Source organism: Salmo salar, chromosome ssa18, assembly GCF_905237065.1.
Source record: "Salmo salar chromosome ssa18, Ssal_v3.1, whole genome shotgun sequence".
Lineage (NCBI taxonomy): Eukaryota > Metazoa > Chordata > Actinopteri > Salmoniformes > Salmonidae > Salmo > Salmo salar.
Genome location: NC_059459.1, coordinates 50014273 through 50033642, shown reverse-complemented (window position 1 = coordinate 50033642; position 19370 = coordinate 50014273). Strand labels below are relative to the sequence as shown.

The following is a 19370-nucleotide window of genomic DNA, read 5'->3' as shown; positions in this document are numbered from 1 at the left end:
GTATTTCATAAGATTATTTCATTCATTCAGATCTAGGATGTGTTATTTTAGTGTTCCCTTTATTTTTTTGAGCAGTGTATATCCTATATCGATGTAACCTGAAAGGCTGCTCAGCAAGGAAGAAGCCACTGCTCCAAAACTGCCATAAAAAAGCCAGACTACGGTTTGCAACTGCACATGGGGACAAAGATCGTACCTTTTGGAGAAATGTCCTCTGGTCTGATGAAACAAAAATAGAACTGTTTGGCCATAATGACTCGTTATGTTTGGAGGAAAAAGGGGGAGGCTTGCAAGCCAAAGAACACCATCCCAACCGTGAAGCACGGGGGTGGCAGCATCATGTTGTGGGGGTGCTTTGCTGCAGGAGGGACAGGTGCACTTCACAAAATAGATGGCATCATGAGGATGGAAAATTATGTGGATATATTGAAGTAACATCTCAAAACATCAGTCGGGAAGTTATAGCTTGGTCGCAAGTGGGTCTTCCAAATGGACAATGACCCCAAGCAAAATGTGGCAAAATGGCTTAAGGACAACCAAGTCAAGGTATTGGAGTGGCCATCACAAAGCCCTGACCTCAATCCTATAGAAAATTTGTGGGCAGAACTGAAAAAGCGTGTGCGAGCAAGGAGGCCTATAAACCTGACTCAGTTACACCAGCTCTGTCAGGAGGAATGGGCCAAAATTCACCCAACTTATTGTGGGAAGCTTGTGGAAGGCTACCCGAAACATTTGACCCAAGTTAAACAATTTAAAGGCAATGCTACCAAATACTAATTGAGTGTATGTAAATTCCTGACACACTGGGAATGTGATGAAAGAAATAAAAGCTGAAATAAGTAATTCTCTCTACTATTATTCTGACATTTCACATTCTTAAAATAAAGTGGTGATCTTAACTGACCTAAGACAGGGAATTTTTTACTAGGATTAAATGTCAGGTATTATGAAAAACTTAGTTTAAATGTATTTGGCTAAGGTGTATGTAGACGTCTGACTTCACCTGTATAAAGTATGAAGAAAAGATAATGAATGGATCTATATATATTTTTTAAACAAGATCATCTTTGAGAACTAACAACTACCTAAATTAAAACTAGACAGTCAGGGAGAATCTAAAATAAAAAAAAAAGCATGATTTTGATTTTATTGTGACGTTTAAGTCAATCAAATAGCATACGAACACGGCATAAGCCATGGCAAAATGTGTAGAATTGCCGTAAATGAGGTTTAAAACAGCAAAATGTTGTCTCTGCTGCCAAGAGGAGAGCCTGTAAAATGTTGGGTCTGAGACTACACGCCCCCCACCTACGCTAACTTTACCACCACTGGTGAAAGAAATCCTAGGGGAAACACTGCAGGGAGGTTGAAATGCTGTTGGCACAAGCAGGCGAAGGAGAGAGAAAGACAAACGCAGCAGAAGACAGACAGATACAGACACAAAAGAGACACAAATAAATATATGCTGTGCAGGAATGCACACAAAGAGCAGGAAATAGACCAGGGGCTGAAAGCAGAGGAGAGGGTTTTGCGGTGGAAAATGGAGGACAGGGTTGTGGTGGTGAGATGATTTCTCAGGATGGAGGACTGAGTGTTGCACTTACGGGGAGGCCCAGGGGTCCTCTGTCCCCCTTGTGCCCTGACTCCCCGCGTACTCCCTTCAGACCATGATTCCCAGCCTCCCCCTAAATACAAGAGGAGTGGCAGAGGTTGACTTAGGAGCAGGGGATGAGCAATACGTGGATGGACAGAATTCAGTAGACACATACTGCTTTAAGCTCCATTTCCCTAGATCCTGGTCCTGGATAACTATAAGGTGTGCAGGCTTTTGTCCCAGCTCAGTATCGACACCCCTAATTCAACTAATCAACTGCTCATAAAAACTTTGATTAGCTGAAGCAGCACATACTGCCTCAGAGTCAAATTCATTAATAGCTCCATTAATGTCCCAAATATAATTTTCTCCAGCCAAATTGTCCCGGCAGAATTATATAAAACATTTGGTGGCATTGGGATTGGGCCAAACTATTCTATCACAGCCCAGATTTCTTTGCAGGACATTGGAATTTGCAGCATGGTATACAGTTTGCCAGTACCTAACAAGGAAAGGTATAATAATAATAATATATATATATATATATATATATATATATATATATATTACATTTATCTAATGGTTACACTATTAACATTTGAATGTGTTTTGCATGCATTTTATAAAAGCAAAAGCAAGCTGTCTTATCTGCAAAATTGCAAAAGCAATTTTCTTATCTGGATTTACCTTTGGTCCAGGGAAGCCATGGGGTCCCTGAAAAACAGAATCAAGAAAATGCATGTGTTTTGATTAGTTGCATCATTTCATTTGACCTGATGACATTTTGACATGGAATTAATGTAATTTCCTACTAAATAGCAGTTTCAGGAAAATGCATTAGGAGCAAGCTATGACCGTTCACTTCAGAAGAAGCTACGGTTGTGAAACTCAATACAGTATCTTATTAGTGGATCCATGATAAACTTTTACTGTACCTCTGTTATTTGATCTAAGTATGTTTATGTGGGCATTGTTGTGGAATAACACTGGGAAGATAACTAGCCCTATATCGCTGAGTGAACATGCAGATAATGGGAAAAGCGGATTTCCATAAGTAAAAGTGGATTGCTGAATCATAGTATTTCAGGTGCAAGAATCCCTTAACACTCCAGATAGGACAAGTCCTGACCATAAATAAAATCATGAAATGTGACTACTTGGCTTTGGATAGTAGTTATCGGGACAGTTACCCAGACACATATTAAGCCTAGTCCCTGACTAATAAGCATTCTCAATGGATATTTTTAGCCCAGGACTAGGCTTAATCTGTGTCTGGGAAGATACCTCAAATAGGACAAGTTTGTTTGACAATCAGAATACATACATTTTTGTCAACTGCTTATGATAAATAAAACCATAAAATCATACAATTGTATTACTTGACTTTTGTCTATGTCCAAGGATGATAGGTACTGCAGTGTGCAAAATATTTCTCAGCATAATTTGAGACACTCAAATTTTTGCCACAAATTTATTTACATCCCTGTTAGTGAGCATTTTTCATTTGCCAAGATAATCTATCCACCTGACAGATGTGGCATATCAAGAAGCTGATGAAACAGCATGATCATTACACAGGTGCACCTTGCGCTATCGACAATAAAACGGCACTCAAAAATGAGCAGTTTTGCCACACAACACAATGCCCAGGACTTCCACATCTGGCTTCTTCAACAACCTGTCAGAAACCGTTTCATATGCGTGCTCATCGTCCTCACCAGGGTTTTGACCTGACTGCAGTTTGGTGTCGTAACTGATGGAATGCTACCATTGCTCACTCATTTTGCTCTCCTGCGCCTGACTTCATGCACCAGCTACACTCACCTTCTGACAGAATCACGCACCAACCCATATGGAGTCAGCAGGAGCAGACACCCCCGGATTAGAGGTCGAGGAGCGCGTCCAGCAGCAGGCAGCCATGATACAACATCTCGGCATCGCCATGGATCGCGTCCTGCAGAATATGAATCGCTGGGAGAGAAGAGGAGTTCCTCCAGCGCCTCCACCAGCACCACCAAGGGCACCACTACTCACCCCTCCTTCACCCGGTCCCAGTGGGACTCAGCTCGATCTTCCGAAGGAGTATGATGGGACGGCTGCGGGATGTTAGGGGTTCCTACTCCAGCTGGAGCTCTACCTAGCAACCGTCCACCCGGCTCCTTCGGGCCGTGAGAGCATGTCCACCCTCATCTCCTGTCTCTCAGGGAAAGCCCTGGAGTGGGCCAACGCCGTATGGGAGGAAGAAGAAGCGGTGTTGGACCAATTGGAGGATTTCACCCGCCGCTTCCAGGCAGTTTTCGACCACCCGCCTGAGAGTAGAGCGGCGGGTGAACGTCTCATCCAACTTCGGCAGGGGATGAGGAGCGCACAGGAGTTCTCTCTGGACTTTCGGACCCTGGCCGCCAGCGCGGCATTGTACGACAGGGCCCTGATCGATCACTACCGTTGTAGTTTCAGCGAGGACGTCCGTCGGGAGTTGGCCTGCAGGGACACCACTCTCACCTGGTGGACCTGTCCATCCGGATGGATAACCTGCTGGCTACCCGTGGACGTCCAGATCGGGGTCTGTCGATTCCATCCCCCAGCACCACAGCTCCTACGCCCATGGAGCTGGGAGGTGCTGCACGTAGGGCGACCGAAGGAGGGGCCGGTCCATGCACCATGTGTGGCCGCAGAGGGCACACTGCCGGTCGGTGCTGGAGAGGTTCCACTGGGAGTCGAGGCAGCAGGCAGGGCACTCTTGTGTCACCCTAGGTGAGTCGGCACCAGGCTCACCCAGAGCCCTCTGTTGCACACATGTTTGTGTATAATAATTTTCCTGAGTTTTCCCGCATTCCCAGCATTAGGCGCTCGTAGATTCAGGCGCAGCTGGGAACTTCATTGACAGATCATTTGCCCATAGTGTAGGGATCCCTTTTGTTCCAGTGGATATGCCCTTCCCAGTTCACGCCCTAGATAGTCAACCATTAGGGTCAGGGGTAATTAGGGAGGACACCGCTCCACTGGGCATGGTGACGTGGGAGGATCACAAGGAGAAAATCCGTTTTTTCCTTATGGATTCTCCTGCGTTTCCCGTGGTGCTGGGCATACCCTGGTTGGCCTGTCATGACCCCACTATTTCGTGGCAACAGAGGGCTCTCACGGGGTGGTCACGAGAGTGCACAGGGAGGTGTTTAGGGGTTTCCGTTGGTGCGACTACGGTGAAAAGTCCAGACCAGGTCTCCACCGTGCGCATCCCCTCTGAATATGCCGATTTGGCTCTCGCCTTCTGAAAGAAGAAGGCGACTCAATTACCACCCCATCGACGGGGGGATTATGCGATAAATCTCCTGGTAAACGCAGCACTTCCCAGGAGTCACGTGTATCCCCTGTCACAGGAGGAGACGGCAACTATGGAAACATATGTCTCCAAATCCCTGGGGCAGGGGTACTGCCTCCTCGAGTTTCTTGAAGAAGGATGGAGGTCTGCGCCCGTGTATTGACTATCGAGGTATCAACCAGATCACTGTTAGGTACAGTTACCCGCTACCTCTCATAGCCAGTGCGATTGAGTCAATTCACGGGGCGCGCTTCTTCACCAAGTTGGATCTCAGGAGCACTTACAACCTGGTGCGTATCCGGGAGGGAGACGAGTGGAAGACAGCGTTCAGTAACACCTCAGGGCACTATGAGTACCTCGTCATGCCGTACGGTTTGATGAATGCTCCATCAGTCTTCCAGGCCTTTGTAGACAAGATTTTCAGGGACCTGCATGGGCAGGGTGTAGTGGTATATATTGATGACATCCTGATATACTCCGCTACACGCTCCGAGCATGTGTCCCTGGTGCGCAGGGTGCTTGGTCGACCCGTTGGAGCTTGACCTGTACGTCAAGGCTGAGAAATGTCTGTTTTTCCAACAGTCCGTCTCCTTCCTAGGTTACCGCATTTCCACTTCAGGGGTGGAGATGGAGAGTTACCGCATTTCAGCTGTGCGTAATTGGCCGACTCCCACCACGGTAAAGGAAGTGCAGCGGTTTTTAGGGTTTGCCAACTACTACCGGAGGTTTATCCGGGGCTTTGGTCAGGTACCGGCTCCCATTACCTCACTGCTGAAGGGGGGACCGTTGCGTTTGCAGTGGTCAGCTGAGGCAGACAGGGCTTTTGGTCAGCTGAGGGCTCTGTTTACCTCAGCTCCCGTGCTGGCTCATCTAGATCCCTCTTTGGGGTTCATAGTGGAGGTGGACGCGTCCAAGGCTGGGATAGGAGCCGTGCTCTCTCAGCACTCGGGCACGCCTCCAAAGCTCCGCCCCTGTGCCCTCTTTTCGAAGAAGCACAGCCCGGTGAGGCGAAACTATGACGTGGGGGACCAGGAGTTGTTGGCTGTCGTCAAGGCCTTGAAGGCGTGGAGACATTGGCTTGAGGGGGATAAACACCCTTTTCTCATCTCATCCTTTTTTTCCAAGATGGCGTAGCAGTTCAGACGTCCTCTACCCTCCTCTTGTCGTGTCCCGTGTATATATATATTTTAAAAAAAAATTTCTTCACTTATCTTTATATATATATATATATTTTTTTTTTAATTCTAAATACTCAACCTCAAAGCACTCTCCTGCAACCCGCCTCACCAATTTAAAAAAGAAAGTATTATTTACCTCATCTGAATTCCACAACAGAAGCTAGCAAGTGTTTAGCCATTTTCACTGGCTAACGTTGAAGTTCAGCTAGCCACGGTTAGCTGTCCTCAGCTATCCATTAGCTCGAATAGCTATCGCCAGTTTTTGTACAGCGCGACTCAGACCAGAGCATACCGGACCTATTCTCTCTCCTTTCCCCGATTTCTACCGCAGGCTCTGGACATTTATACCTGGATCTTGCAGCTAACTAGCTGCTACCTGAGTGACTATTGGCAACGTCGGTCACGGAATTAACACACATTATTACGGAGCTAGCCAGCTAGCCAGCTGAAGAGTTCCGTCAGCCACTCCTGGGCTATTCCTGAGCTAGCCAGCTGAAGTGTCTCCTGGGCTACAACTCACCTATCCTGACCCGTTTTACTGCCGATGCGGAGCCCCATCGGGTCTTCACGACTGGACCACCGACGTTATCTGCCCGAGGGAGTTATCCAACTGGCCCCTCCGTCGCGACGTAACCTGATCGCCCATCTGCGGCCCGCTAATCGTTAGCTGTCTTTTCGGCTGCGATCTGAATAGGTCTATCGGACACTTTTCTTGGGCCACTATAACTAACTATTTTGCCAACTTGGACTGGTCCCCCCTTCCACACGGAACCCCACTAACCCACAGACGGAAACGCACGAGGTGGCTAAAAACAGACCTCCCTCCCATCTTCCACCAGCTTGCTACCTATGGCCCGGCTAGCTGTCTGAATCTCACTGGACCCTTTGATCACTCGGCTAAGCATGCCTCTCCTTAATGTCAATATACCTTCTCCATTGCTGTTCTGGTTAGTGTTTATTGGCTTATTTCACTGTAGAGCCTCTAGCCCTGCTCATTATACCTTATCCAACCTCTCAGTTCCTCCACCCACACATGCTATGACATCTTCTGGTTTCAATGATGTTTCTAGAGACAATATCTCTCTCATAATCACTAAATGCCTAGGTTTACCTCCTCTGTACTCACATCCCACCATACCTTTGTCTGTACATTATACCTTGAAGCTATTTTATCGCCCCCAGAAACCTGCTCCTTTTTCTCTCTATTCTGGACGTCACAGACGACCAATTCTTATAGCTTTTAGCCGTACCCTCATTCTTATTCTTCTCTGCACCTCTGGGGATGTAGAGGTGAATCCAGGCCCTGCAGTGCCTGGCTCCACTCCTACTCCCCAGGCGCTCTCTTTTGATGACTTCTGTAACCGTAATAACCTTGGTTTCATGCATGTTAACATTAGAAGCCTCCTCCCTAAGTTTGTTTTATTCACTGCTTTAGCACACTCTGCCAACCCGGATGTCCTAGCTGTGTCTGAATCTTGGCTTAGGAAGTCCACCAAAAACTCTGAAATCTTCATCCCTAACTACAACGTTTTCAGACAAGATAGAACGACCAAAGGGGGCGGTGTTGCAATCTACTGCAGAGATAGCCTGCAGAGTTCTGTCCTGCTATCCAGGTCTGTACCCAAACAATTTGAACTTCTACTTTTAAAAATCCACCTCTCCAAAAACAAGTCTCTCACCGTTGCCGCCTGCTATAGACCCCCCCTCGGCCCCTAGTTGTGCTCTGGACACCATATGTGAACTGATTGCCCCCATCTATCTTCAGAGCTCGTGCTACTAGGTGACCTAAACTGGGACATGCTTAACACCCCAGCCATCCTACAATCCAAGCTTGATGCCCTCAATCTCACACAAATTATTAATGAACCCACCAGGTACAACCCCAAAGCCGCAAACACTGGCACCCTCATAGATATCATCCTAACCAACGTGCCCTCTAAATACACCTCTGCTGTTTTCAACCAAGATCTCAGCGATCACTGCCTCATTGCCTGTACCCGTAATGGGTCAGCGGTCAAACGACCTCCACTCATCACTGTCAAACGCTCCCTGAAACATTTCAACGAGCAAGCCTTTCTATTCGACCTGGCCCTGGTATCCTGGAAGGATATTGACCTCATCCCGTCAGTAGAGGATGCCTGGTTATTTTTTTAAATGCCTTCCTCTCCATCTTAAATAAGCATGCCCCTTTCAAGAAATTTAGAACCAGGAACAGGTATAGCCCTTGGTTCTCCCCAGACCTGACTGCCCTTAACCAACACAAAAATATCCTGTGGCGTTCTGCATTAGCATCGAACTGCCCCCGCGATATGCAACTTTTTAGGGAAGTTAGAAACCAATACACACAGGCAGTTAGAAACGCCAAGGCTAGCTTTTTCAAACAGAAATTCGCTTCGTGCAACTCCAACTCTAAAAAGTTCTGGGACATTGTAAAGTCCATGGAGAATAAGAACACCTCCTCCCAACTGCCCACTGCACTGAGGATAGGAAACTCTGTCACCACCGATAAGCCCACTATAATTGAGAATTTCAATAAGCATTTTTCTACGGCTGGCCATGCTTTCCACCTAACTACCCCTACTGCATTCAACAGCACTGCACCCCCCACAGCTACTCGCCCAAGCCTCCCCCATTTCTCCTTCTCCCAAATCCATTCAGCTGATGTTCTGAAAGAGCTGCAAAATCTAGACCCCTACAAATCAGCTGGGCTTGACAATCTGGACCCTTTCTTTCTAAAATTATCTGCCGAAATTATTGCAACCCCTATTACTAGCCTGTTCAACCTCTCTTTCGTGTCGTCTGAGATTCCCATAGATTGGAAAGCAGCTGCTGTCATCCCCCTCTTCAAAGGAGGTGACACTCTTGACCCAAATTGCTACAGACCTATGTCCATCCTACCCTGCCTTTCTAAGGTCTTCGAAAGCCAAGTCAACAAACAGATTACCGACCATTTCGAATCCCACCGCACCCTCTCCGCTATGCAATCTGGTTTCAGAGCTGGTCATGGGTGCACCTCAGCCACGCTCAAGGTCCTAAACGACATCGTAACCGCCATCGATAAGAAACAATACTGTGCTGCCGTATTCATTGACCTGGCCAAAGCTTTTGACTCTGTTAATCACCACATCCTCATCGGCAGACTCAGTAGCCTTGGTTTCTCAAACGATTGCGTTGCCTGGTTCACCAACTACTTCTCTGACAGAGTTCAGTGTGTCAAATCGGGGGGCCTACTGTCTGGACCTCTGCCAGTCTCTATGGGGGTACCACAGGGTTCAATTCTTGGGCCAACTCTTTTCTCTGTATACATAAATGATGTCGCTCTTGCTGCTGGTGAATCTCTGATCCACCTCTACGCAGACGACACCATTCTGTACACTTCTGGCCCTTCTTTGGACACTGTGTTAACAACCCTCCAGACGAGCTTCAATGCCATTCAACTCTCCTTCCGTGGTCTCCAACTGCTCCTAAACACAAGTAAAACTAAATGCATGCTCTTCAACCGATCGCTGCCTGCACCTGCCCGCCTGTCCAGCATCACTTCTCTGGACGGTTCTAACTTAGAATTTGTGGACAACTACAAATACCTAGGTGTCTGGTTAGACTGTAAACTCTCCTTCCAGACTCACATCAATCATCTCCAATCCAAAGTGAAATCTCGAATTGGCTTCCTATTTCGCAACAAAGCATCCTTCACTCATGCTGCCAAACAGACTTCGGCGATGTCATTTACAAAATAGCTTCCAATACCCTACTCAACAAGCTGGATGCAGTCTATCACAGTGCCATCCGTTTTGTCACCAAAGCCCCATATACTACCCACCACTGCGACCTGTACGCTCTCGTTGGCTGGCCTTCGCTTCATAATCGTCGCCAAACACATTGGCTCCAGGTCATCTACAAGACCCTGCTAGGTAAAGTCCCCCCTTATCTCCGCTCACTGGTCACCATAGCAGCACCCACCTGTAGCACGCGCTCCAGCAGGTACATCTCTCTGGTCACCCCTAAAGCCAACTCCTCCTTTGGTCGTCTCTCCTTCCAGTTCTCTGCTGCCAATGACTGGAACGAACTACAAAAATCTCTGAAACTGGAAACACTTATCTCCCTCACTAGCTTTAAGCACCAGCTGTCAGAGCAGCTCACAGATCACTGCACCTGTACATAGCCCGTCTATAATTTAGCCCAAACTACTACCTCTTCCCCTACTGTATTTATTTATTTTATTTATTTTGCTCCTTTGCACCATATTATTTATATTTTATCTCTGAACTTTCTTCAAACTACAAATCTACCATTCCAGTGTTTTTCTTGCTATACTTTATTTACTTTGCCACCATGGCATTTTTTTGCCTTTACCTCCCTTATCTCACATCATTTGCTCACATTGTATATAGTCTTATTTTTATTTGTATTTTATTTTTTATTTTTTTTCCTACTGCATTCATTGATTGTATGTTGTTTTACTCCATGTGTAACTCTGTGTTTTTGTATGTTGTCGAACTGCTTTGCTTTATCTTGGCCAGGTCGCAATTGTAAATGAGAACTTGTTCTCAACTTGCCTACCTGGTTAAATAAAGGTGAAATAAATAAAAAATACAAATAAAAATCTGGACTGGCCCCCGCAATCTGGAGTACATCCGGGCGGCGAGGAGACTGAATCCTCGCCAGGCAAGGTGGGCCATGTTTTCACCCTATCATACAGACCAGGTTCCCAGAACGCGAAGGCAGACGCACTGTCCCGGATGTATGACACAGAGGAGCGGCCCATGGATCACACACCCATACTTCTGGCCTCTTGCCTGGTGGCACCGGTAGTGTGGGAGCTAGACGCGGACATCGAGCGGCGTTACGTACAGAGCCCACTCCCCTCCAATGTCCAGCTGGTTGTCTGTACATTCCATCTGCTGTCCACGACCGTTTGATCTATTGGGCCCACACGTCACCCTCCTCTGGTCATCCAGAGTTGTTGGTCGGACAGTGCGCTGTCTTTGTGAGAAGTACTGGTGGTCCACTTTGGCTAAGGATGTGAGGGTTTATGTCTCCTCCTGCTCGGTGTGCGCCCAGTGCAAGGCCCCTAGGCACTTGCCCAGAGGGAAGTTACAGCCCTTACCCATTCCACAACGGCCGTGGTCGCACCTGTCGGTGGATTTCCTAACGGATCTTCCTCCATCACAGGGTAACACCACAATCCTGGTCATTGTGGAACAGTTTTCCTTACGGCCCTACAGACTGCGGAGGCCTTGTTTTCACACGTCTTCCGGGGTGCCTGAGGACATAGTATCTGATCGAGGTCCCCAGTTCACGTTGAGGGTCTGGAGGGCATTCATGGAACGTCTGGGGGTCTCGGTCAGCCTTACTCTTCAGGGTTTTCACCCCGAGAGTAACGGGCAGGTGGAGATTATGAACCAGGATGTGGGTAGGTTTCTGCGGTCCTATTGCCAGGACCGGCCGGGGGAGTGGGCGGCATTCGTGCCCTGGGCAGAGATGGCCCAGAACTCGCTCCGCCACTCCGCCACTCCTCCACTAACCTCTCCCCCTTCCAGTGCATACTGGGCTACCAGCCAGTTCTGGCACCTTGGCATCAGAGCCAGATCGAGGCTCCTGCGGTGGATGACTGGTTTAGGCGCGCTGAGGAGACATGGGACGCCACTCATGTGCGCCTTCAGCGGGCCGTGAGGCGCCAGAAAACCTGCGCAGATCGCCAACGCTGTGAGGCCCCGGTGTTCGCACCGGGACCATGTCTGGCTCTCGACCCGAAACCTTCCCCTCCGTCTGCCCTGCCGGAAGCTGGGCCCGCGGTTTGTGGGGCCATTCAAAGTCCTGAGGAGACTGAACGAGGTATGTTACAGGTTACAGCTTCCCCCCGATTATCGAATTAACCCCTCGTTCCATGTGTATCTCCTCAGGCCGGTGGTGGCTGGTCCACTCCAGGAGTCTGAGGTGTGGGAGTTTCCTCCGCACCCTCTGGACATCGAGGGGGCCCTGGCGTATGCAGTTCGATCCATACTGGATTTGAGGCGTCGGGCGAGGGGCCTTCAGTACCTTGTGGAGTGGGAGGGGTACGGTCCGGAGGAGAGATGCTGGGTGCCGGTGGAGGACGTGTTAGACCCATCAATGCTGCGGGAGTTCCACCGTCTCCATCCGGATCGCCCTCCGCCTCGCCCTCCGGGTCGTCCCCGGTGCGCTGCTGGAGCCGCGCGTCAAGAGGGGGGTACTGTCACGACTTCTGCCGAAGTCGGTCCCTCTCCTTGTTCGGGCGGCGTACTGTCACGACTTCTACCAAAGTCGGTCCCTCTCCTTGTTCGGGCGGCGTCACCGGTCTTCTAGCCATCACTGATCCACCTTTCATTTCCATTGATTTTGTCTTTGTTTTCTACACACCTGGTTTTCATTCCCCAATTACATGTTCATATATTTAACCCTCTGTTTCCCCCATATTTTTGTGCGTGATTGCTTCTATGTTCATTTTGGTACATGATGGCTGGTTTCTCGACGGGTGCTGTTTTCACCGGTGCGTAATATTTACCGTTTTGTTATTGGTCAAGTGTATTTGTTACCTTGTGCCTTTATTTTTGAGTAAAGTACGTTGCACTAGCTACACTCACCTTCTGACATGTACAGCTTTAAGAAAAGGGTGGTACCATATTGTCTCTTTGAACTATGACACATATTGCATGAACAATAACATCAACATGAACAATAACTTCAGGGTCTTGTTATTTCATCTACATGACACATTATAACAGCTTAGACTGAAACGCCATGACACTGAATCCAAAATTCAATGGCAATCTAAAATCTGACTGGCTGTCTGGCTTGCACTTACATTTCCTTGTATGGTAATATGCCTCTTGGCCACTGCATAGACCAGCCAGAGATGCATTTTAGTTGTTTACCACTCAGAAAAAAAGGTGCTCTCTAGAACCTTAAAAGGTTCTTTTGGCTGTCCCATTTTGAAGAACCCTTTTTGATTCCCTGTAAGAACCCTTTTGGGTTCCATGCAAAACCCTTTCCACAGAGGGCTCTACATGGAACCCAAAAGAGTTCTACCTGGAACCAAAAAGGGATCTACCTTGAACCAAAATGGGTTCCCCTATGAGGACCGAAGAACCCTTTTGGAACTTTTTTTCTAAAAGTGTAGTGGATGTTCTAGGGTAGGGGTTGCAGCTCTGGTTCTCGAGGGTGTCACACTTTTACTCCAACCGAACATTAACACACCTGATTCAAATAATCAACTAATAGTCTTCACTTTAGACCACAATTACAATTTGTTTAATTAGATGTGTGTGTGTGACACAAATACGGCCCTTGAGGACTGGAACTGCCCAACCTTGATTTAGGGGGACAACTCACCATGGGGCCTGGGGGGCCATGGGGCCCAGGTGCTCCAGGTTGGCCAATAATCTGCATGTGAGAGGGAGACAATCTGATCAGGTTGAACCAATATTACTCAAATGGTTACATAATCACCATTATATAGCTTTTGTCATCATATAGCACTGTAAGATCATACACTGACCGTTTCAGGCCTATGAAGTGAGAAAACCTAAGTGTGAAGGAACTTCCCTGATGCTTTATTGGTATCTTGAATAAATGCATTGCTATATGTAGATGTAATACATTTGTATGTCCGTTTTGAGTTAACTTACTGAGGGCCCTTCAGGACCAGGCAAACCAGAATCACCCTTATCTCCTTTCAATCCATTGACGCCCTAAGAAACAGAACATTCATTATGACATTCTAAAGAATGCTGCTCAAAGTGTTCAAGACTTAATAAATCAACAGTCAGCATATCTTATCTGTAAATGCTGTCCTACAAAAGGAAGTTATAGTGGTTATTGTCAACACTGAAGCTATTTGCTATCACCTATTGGTGTCAGGAATAATTCATATGTGTTAAGGTTAATCAATAGACTCTTACTGGTAAACCAGGTAAGCCAACAGTTCCTTTATCTCCAGATGTGCCAGGGATTCCCATGTCTCCTTTGGAACCTTTGAAACCCTGGGCAGAGGTAGAGTAATCAGAATGACAATCAAAATGGGAAAATGTATTGCAGGGGTGTCAAACTAAATTCCTGGAGGGCTGTGTGTCTTCCTCCCTCATATTTGATTAATGATTAGTTAGGAACTCCAATGTAAAATGTAAGAATCTTCAAGAATGGTTTTTGATGGCCTATATCTTTACTAGGCATGACTGGGTACTGAGACATCTGGGTCTACTTACCCTTTCACCGTCCAGTCCAGGGAGGCCAGGCATGCCTTGATCTCCCTGAAACAGAGAATGTATTTTGGCAATGGATTTCGCTGCTTGCTGCACACACACATACGAACGCTCACAGAGAGTGATGGATTACCTTGATTCCCTCTGGTCCTGATAATCCAGGAGGCCCAGGGGGACCCTAGATTCACAAGATAAATATTCTATTGTTATTACCATCATATACGGGGTGACAGGTAGCCTAGTGGTTAGAGCGTTGGGCCAGTAACCAGAACCCACTGTTCCCCGGTAGGCCGTCATTGTAAATAAGAATTTGTTCTTAACTGATTTGCCTAGTTAAATAAAGGTTAAATAAAAATAAAATACACATGTAGTACATGAATATAGGCCAGGGTTGGTGTCAATTCCACTCAAATTCAGTCAATGCGACAATTAAATAGAAAATAATGGACAATTTGTAAACTCATCACTCAATTTGACTGAAATAGAATAGATAGACACAAACATATCCTTACACATGTTACGAATCACTTCAAAATTAACATAACAATGATGATGGAAAGAGATCACAACAATTCCCTCACCAAGGTTGCAAGGATAGTGTGGGTCAACTGCAACTAACATAATCAGATCATCTTATTTCTTATGTTTAAAATAATCTCCATATCCTCTGAAAGTAAGTGCCAAGTTACAGTATAGCAAAGTTAATTTGATAGGTGACCTTTAATATAAATAGAAGTTACCAAGAAACCTGAGATCACCATAAGCCAGAAAATGTGAATATGTTCAACACCAATATTACAATATTAAATATTAATCTGTTTATACACATGAACTTTCTAGGTTACACATATTGCCATGAAAGGTGATACAGTACATGGTAGCCTGAGTGCCAGTCTGTTTGTGCTGTCATGCTAACTCCTTGTCATTCGCTGTCATAATACCAAACAGTTTTGCTTGACAATGACAGCAATGGAGTTTCAAAAAGTACAAACAGATCTGGGACCAGACTAGCAACATGGTGGTGTACACACATACACTTCTTCAGAGTTGGGATAGTTTGTGGGGGTTAATGTCTAGTGTCTTTTAATGATTGACGACATTGTGATGGACTTCAATACATTCTTTCACACTTGAGTGACCACTCCCAATATGAAAATGCTTACGCCATCTCACAGAAGCACAAACACGTCATTTAGGAATTATCGTTGTCTTAGTGTTAAGCAACAATGTGTGGGAGTTACATGTTAGCTGGGAAAAGAGGATAATGAGCAGGGGAGGGCAGGGTGGGGTTGGGTTCATGATGGATCAATGGTACATCACTCAAACAGAATAGAGGTGAATTACCGTCACTGTAATAGTGGTAATCTTCTGTGGTCGGCCAGGGAGGAGGCGAAAGATAAGATAACTGGTTATGCACGAAACAAACCTGTCAGCATGCTATAGTTCTCCCTCTTCAGTAACCTAGCATACAAACTGTGCCAGATGGAATTTGAACTGTCTGGAGTATTTGAAAGCATTGTACAGTACACTCAGATGTAGGTTCACAAGCAATTTTATTAGTCAGATAGTAGGATAAGAATGAGATCCTCTGTTGTAAAGGTGTCATAATGCTTTAAAAGGGGACTGTAGTAGATTGCCTGACATCCACTGAAGCACAGAATTATACATTTTCAAGACCATTAAAGAATATGGAATTTTAATGCTGTAAATTTGACATGATTGTGGTGGGGGCCACATAAAAATATTTCACCATTAACCCAAATCAAAATAGTACTTCAGAGGTTCATCTAACAACTCATCTATCTCATATAGGAATGCAGCTCAAAACTGACATTCTGAACAGCAAGCAACACAATTGGCCAGACATTAATGTTTAACTTATAGGAAAAATCCACCCAAAACCACAAATTCCTATAATTTACTGTAACCACGTTTCCATCCACAGTTTTTATGCGAGTAAAGTCATACTGTATAATAAAAAAATCACGACAGCTGTGATGGAAACAGGTCGTTACGCTAGAATTGTATACAGTGAGGGAAAAAAGTATTTGATCCCCTGCTGATTTTGTGCATTTGCCCATTGACAAAGAAATGATCAGTCTATAATTTTAATGGTAGGTTTATTTGACCAGTGAGAGACAGAATAACAACAAAAGAATCCAGAAAAACGCATGTCAAAAATGTTATACATTGATTTGCATTTTAATGAGGGAAATAAGTATTTGACCCCCTCTCAATCAGAAAGATTTCTGGCTCCCATGTGTCTTTTATATAGGTAACGAGCTGAGATTAGGAGCACACTCTTAAAGGGAGTGCTCCTAATCTCAGTTTGTTACCTGTATAAAAGACACCTGTCCACAAAAGCAATCAATCAATCAGATTCCAAACTCTCCACCATGGCCAAGACCAAAGAGCTCTCCAAGGATGTCAGGGACAAGATTGTAGACCTACACAAGGCTGGAATGGGCTACAAGACCATCGCCAAGCAGCTTGGTGAGAAGGTGACAACAGTTGGTGCGATTATTCGCAAATGGAAGAAACACAAAAGAACTGTCAATCTCCCTCGGCCTGGGGCTCCATGCAAGATCTCACCTCGTGGAGTTGCAATGATCATGAGAACGGTGAGGAATCAGCCCAGAAATACACGGGAGGATCTTGTCAATGATCTCAAGGCAGCTGGGACCATAGTCACCAAGAAAACAATTGGTAACACACTATGCCGTGAAGGACTGAAATCCTGCAGGGCCCGCAAGGTCCACCTGCTCAAGAAAGCACATATACATGCCCGTCTGAAGTTTGCCAATGAACACCTGAATGATTCAGAGGACAACTGGGTGAAAGTGTTGTGGTCAGATGAGACCAAAATGGAGCTCTGTGGCATCAACTCAACTCGCCGTGTTTGGAGGAGGAGGAATGCTGCCTATGACCCCAAGCACACCATCCCCACCGTTAAACATGGAGGTGGAAACATTATGCTTTGGGGGTGTTTTTCTGCTAAGGGGACAGGACAACTTCACCGCATCAAAGGGACGATGGACGGGGCCATGTACCGTCAAATCTTGGGTGAGAACCTCCTTCCCTCAGCCAGGGCATTGAAAATGGGTCATGGATGGGTATTCCAGCATGACAATGACCCAAAACAGACGGCCAAGGCAACAAAGGAGTGGCTCAAGAAGAAGCACATTAAGGTGCTGGAGTGGCCTAGCCAGTCTCCAGACCTTAATCCCATAGAAAATCTGTGGAGGGAGCTGAAGGTTTGAGTTGCCAAACGTCAGCCTCGAAACCTTAATGACTTGGAGAAGATCTGCAAAGAGGAGTGGGACAACATCCCTCCTGAGATGTGTGCAAACCTGGTGGCCAACTACAAGAAACGTCTGACCACTGTGATTGCCAACAAGGGTTTTGCCACCAAGTACTAAGTCATGTTTTGCAGGGGGGTCAAATACTTATTTCCCTCATTAAAATGCTAATCATTTTATAACATTTTTGACATGCGTTTTTCTGGATATTTTTGTTATTCTGTCTCTCACTGTTCAAATAAACCTACCATTAAAATTATAGACGGATCATTTCTTTGTCAGTGGGCAAACGTACAAAATCAGCAGGGGATCAAATACTGTTTTCCCTCACTGTAAATGCTGACATATAATATATAATAATGTTTGGCATGGTAGGATCTTTTTCTGTCAATAAAATGTATTATGCGAGAAATGGTTGTGAAATGCCTTTATGCGCAAATATTGATATAATAACCATCATATTGAAGTAAACTTGGAGTCACGCGATTATATGGTGTGTGGTCCTCACATTATGACTCAGGAAACCATGCAGTTTATTAGGCTACAGATGAAATAAGTTAAGGTGATCTTGATGTTCCTTTCCAATGAATATGGAGGGTCTTATTCTGGTGACATGATGATCGATGCTTGACTGCTTATCCATAACCATCTCATCATGTACAGTGCCTTCAGAAAGTATTCATACCCCTTGACTTTTTCCACATTTTGATACATTACAGCCATATTCTAAAATTGATTAAATAGTTTTTTCCCTCATCAATCTACGCACAATACCCCATAATGACAAAGCAAAAACAGGTTTTTAGACATTTTTGCTAATTTATTTTTAAAAACCCTGGAAATATCACATTTACATAAGTATTCAGACACTTTACTCAGTGCTTTGATATAGCACTATTGGCAGCAATTACATCCTTGATTCTTCCTGGGTATGATGCTACAAGCTTGGCACACATGTATTTAGAGAGTTTCTCCCATTCTTCTCTGTAGCTCTGTCAGGTTGAATGGGGAGTGTTGCTGCACAGCTATTTTAAGGTCTCTCTAGAGATGTTAGATCGGGTTCAAGTCCGGGCTCTGGCTGGGCCACTCAAGGACATTCCAAGACTTGTCCCAAAGCCACTCCTATGTTGGCTTGGCTGTGTGTTTAGGGCCATTGTCCTGTTGGAAGGTGAACCTTTGCCCCAGTCTGGGGTCCTGAGCAGTCTGGAGCAGGTTTTCATCAAGGATCTCTCTGTACTTTGCTCTATTCATCTTTGCCTCGATCCTGACTAGTCTCCCAGTCCCTGCTGCTGAAAAGCATACCCACGACACATTGCAACACATTGAACATTAGATTTTTATTCAGTGCATGAAAACTTAAGCAAAAAAGTAAATTTCATCATGCACTGACTTAATATACCAGTCAAACGTTTGGACACACCTACTCATTCAAGGGATATTCTTTATTTGTACTATTTTCTACATTGTAGAATAATAGTGAAGACATCAAAACTATGAAATAACACATATGGAATCATGTAGTAACCAAAAAAGTGTTAAAAAAAATTGAGATTTTGAGATTCTTCAAAGTAGCCACTCTTTGCCTTGATGACAGCTTTGCACATGTGGCATTCTCTCAACCAGCTTCATGTGGTAGTCACCTGGAATGCATTTCAATTAACAGTTGTGCCTTGTTAACAGTTCATTTGTGAAATGTCTTTCCTTCTTAATGTGTTTGAGCCAATCAGTTGTGTTGTGACAAGGTAGGGGTGGTATACAGAA

At 45.6% G+C, this 19370-nt stretch overlaps 1 protein-coding gene across 17 annotated transcripts in view; it reads right to left on the bottom strand.

The window, feature by feature from the left end:
* col25a1 (collagen type XXV alpha 1 chain) overlaps positions 1-19370 on the bottom strand; it is a 456448-nt gene that overhangs the window by 16447 nt on the left and 420631 nt on the right. For all 17 annotated transcript variants that reach the window (XR_001322145.2, XR_006760436.1, XR_006760437.1 and 14 more), the window contains 8 exons: positions 15655-15678; positions 14444-14488; positions 14314-14358; positions 14011-14091; positions 13738-13800; positions 13442-13492; positions 2282-2308; positions 1605-1685 (listed from right to left, as the gene is read on the bottom strand). Coding sequence is in view for 13 of the 17 variants with exons in the window: in XM_045701252.1 (XP_045557208.1) it covers positions 1605-1685; positions 2282-2308; positions 13442-13492; positions 13738-13800; positions 14011-14091; positions 14314-14358; positions 14444-14488; positions 15655-15678 (417 nt within the window). In the remaining 4 variants the exon portion in view is untranslated. The remainder of the gene's footprint in view (positions 1-1604; positions 1686-2281; positions 2309-13441; positions 13493-13737; positions 13801-14010; positions 14092-14313; positions 14359-14443; positions 14489-15654; positions 15679-19370) is intronic.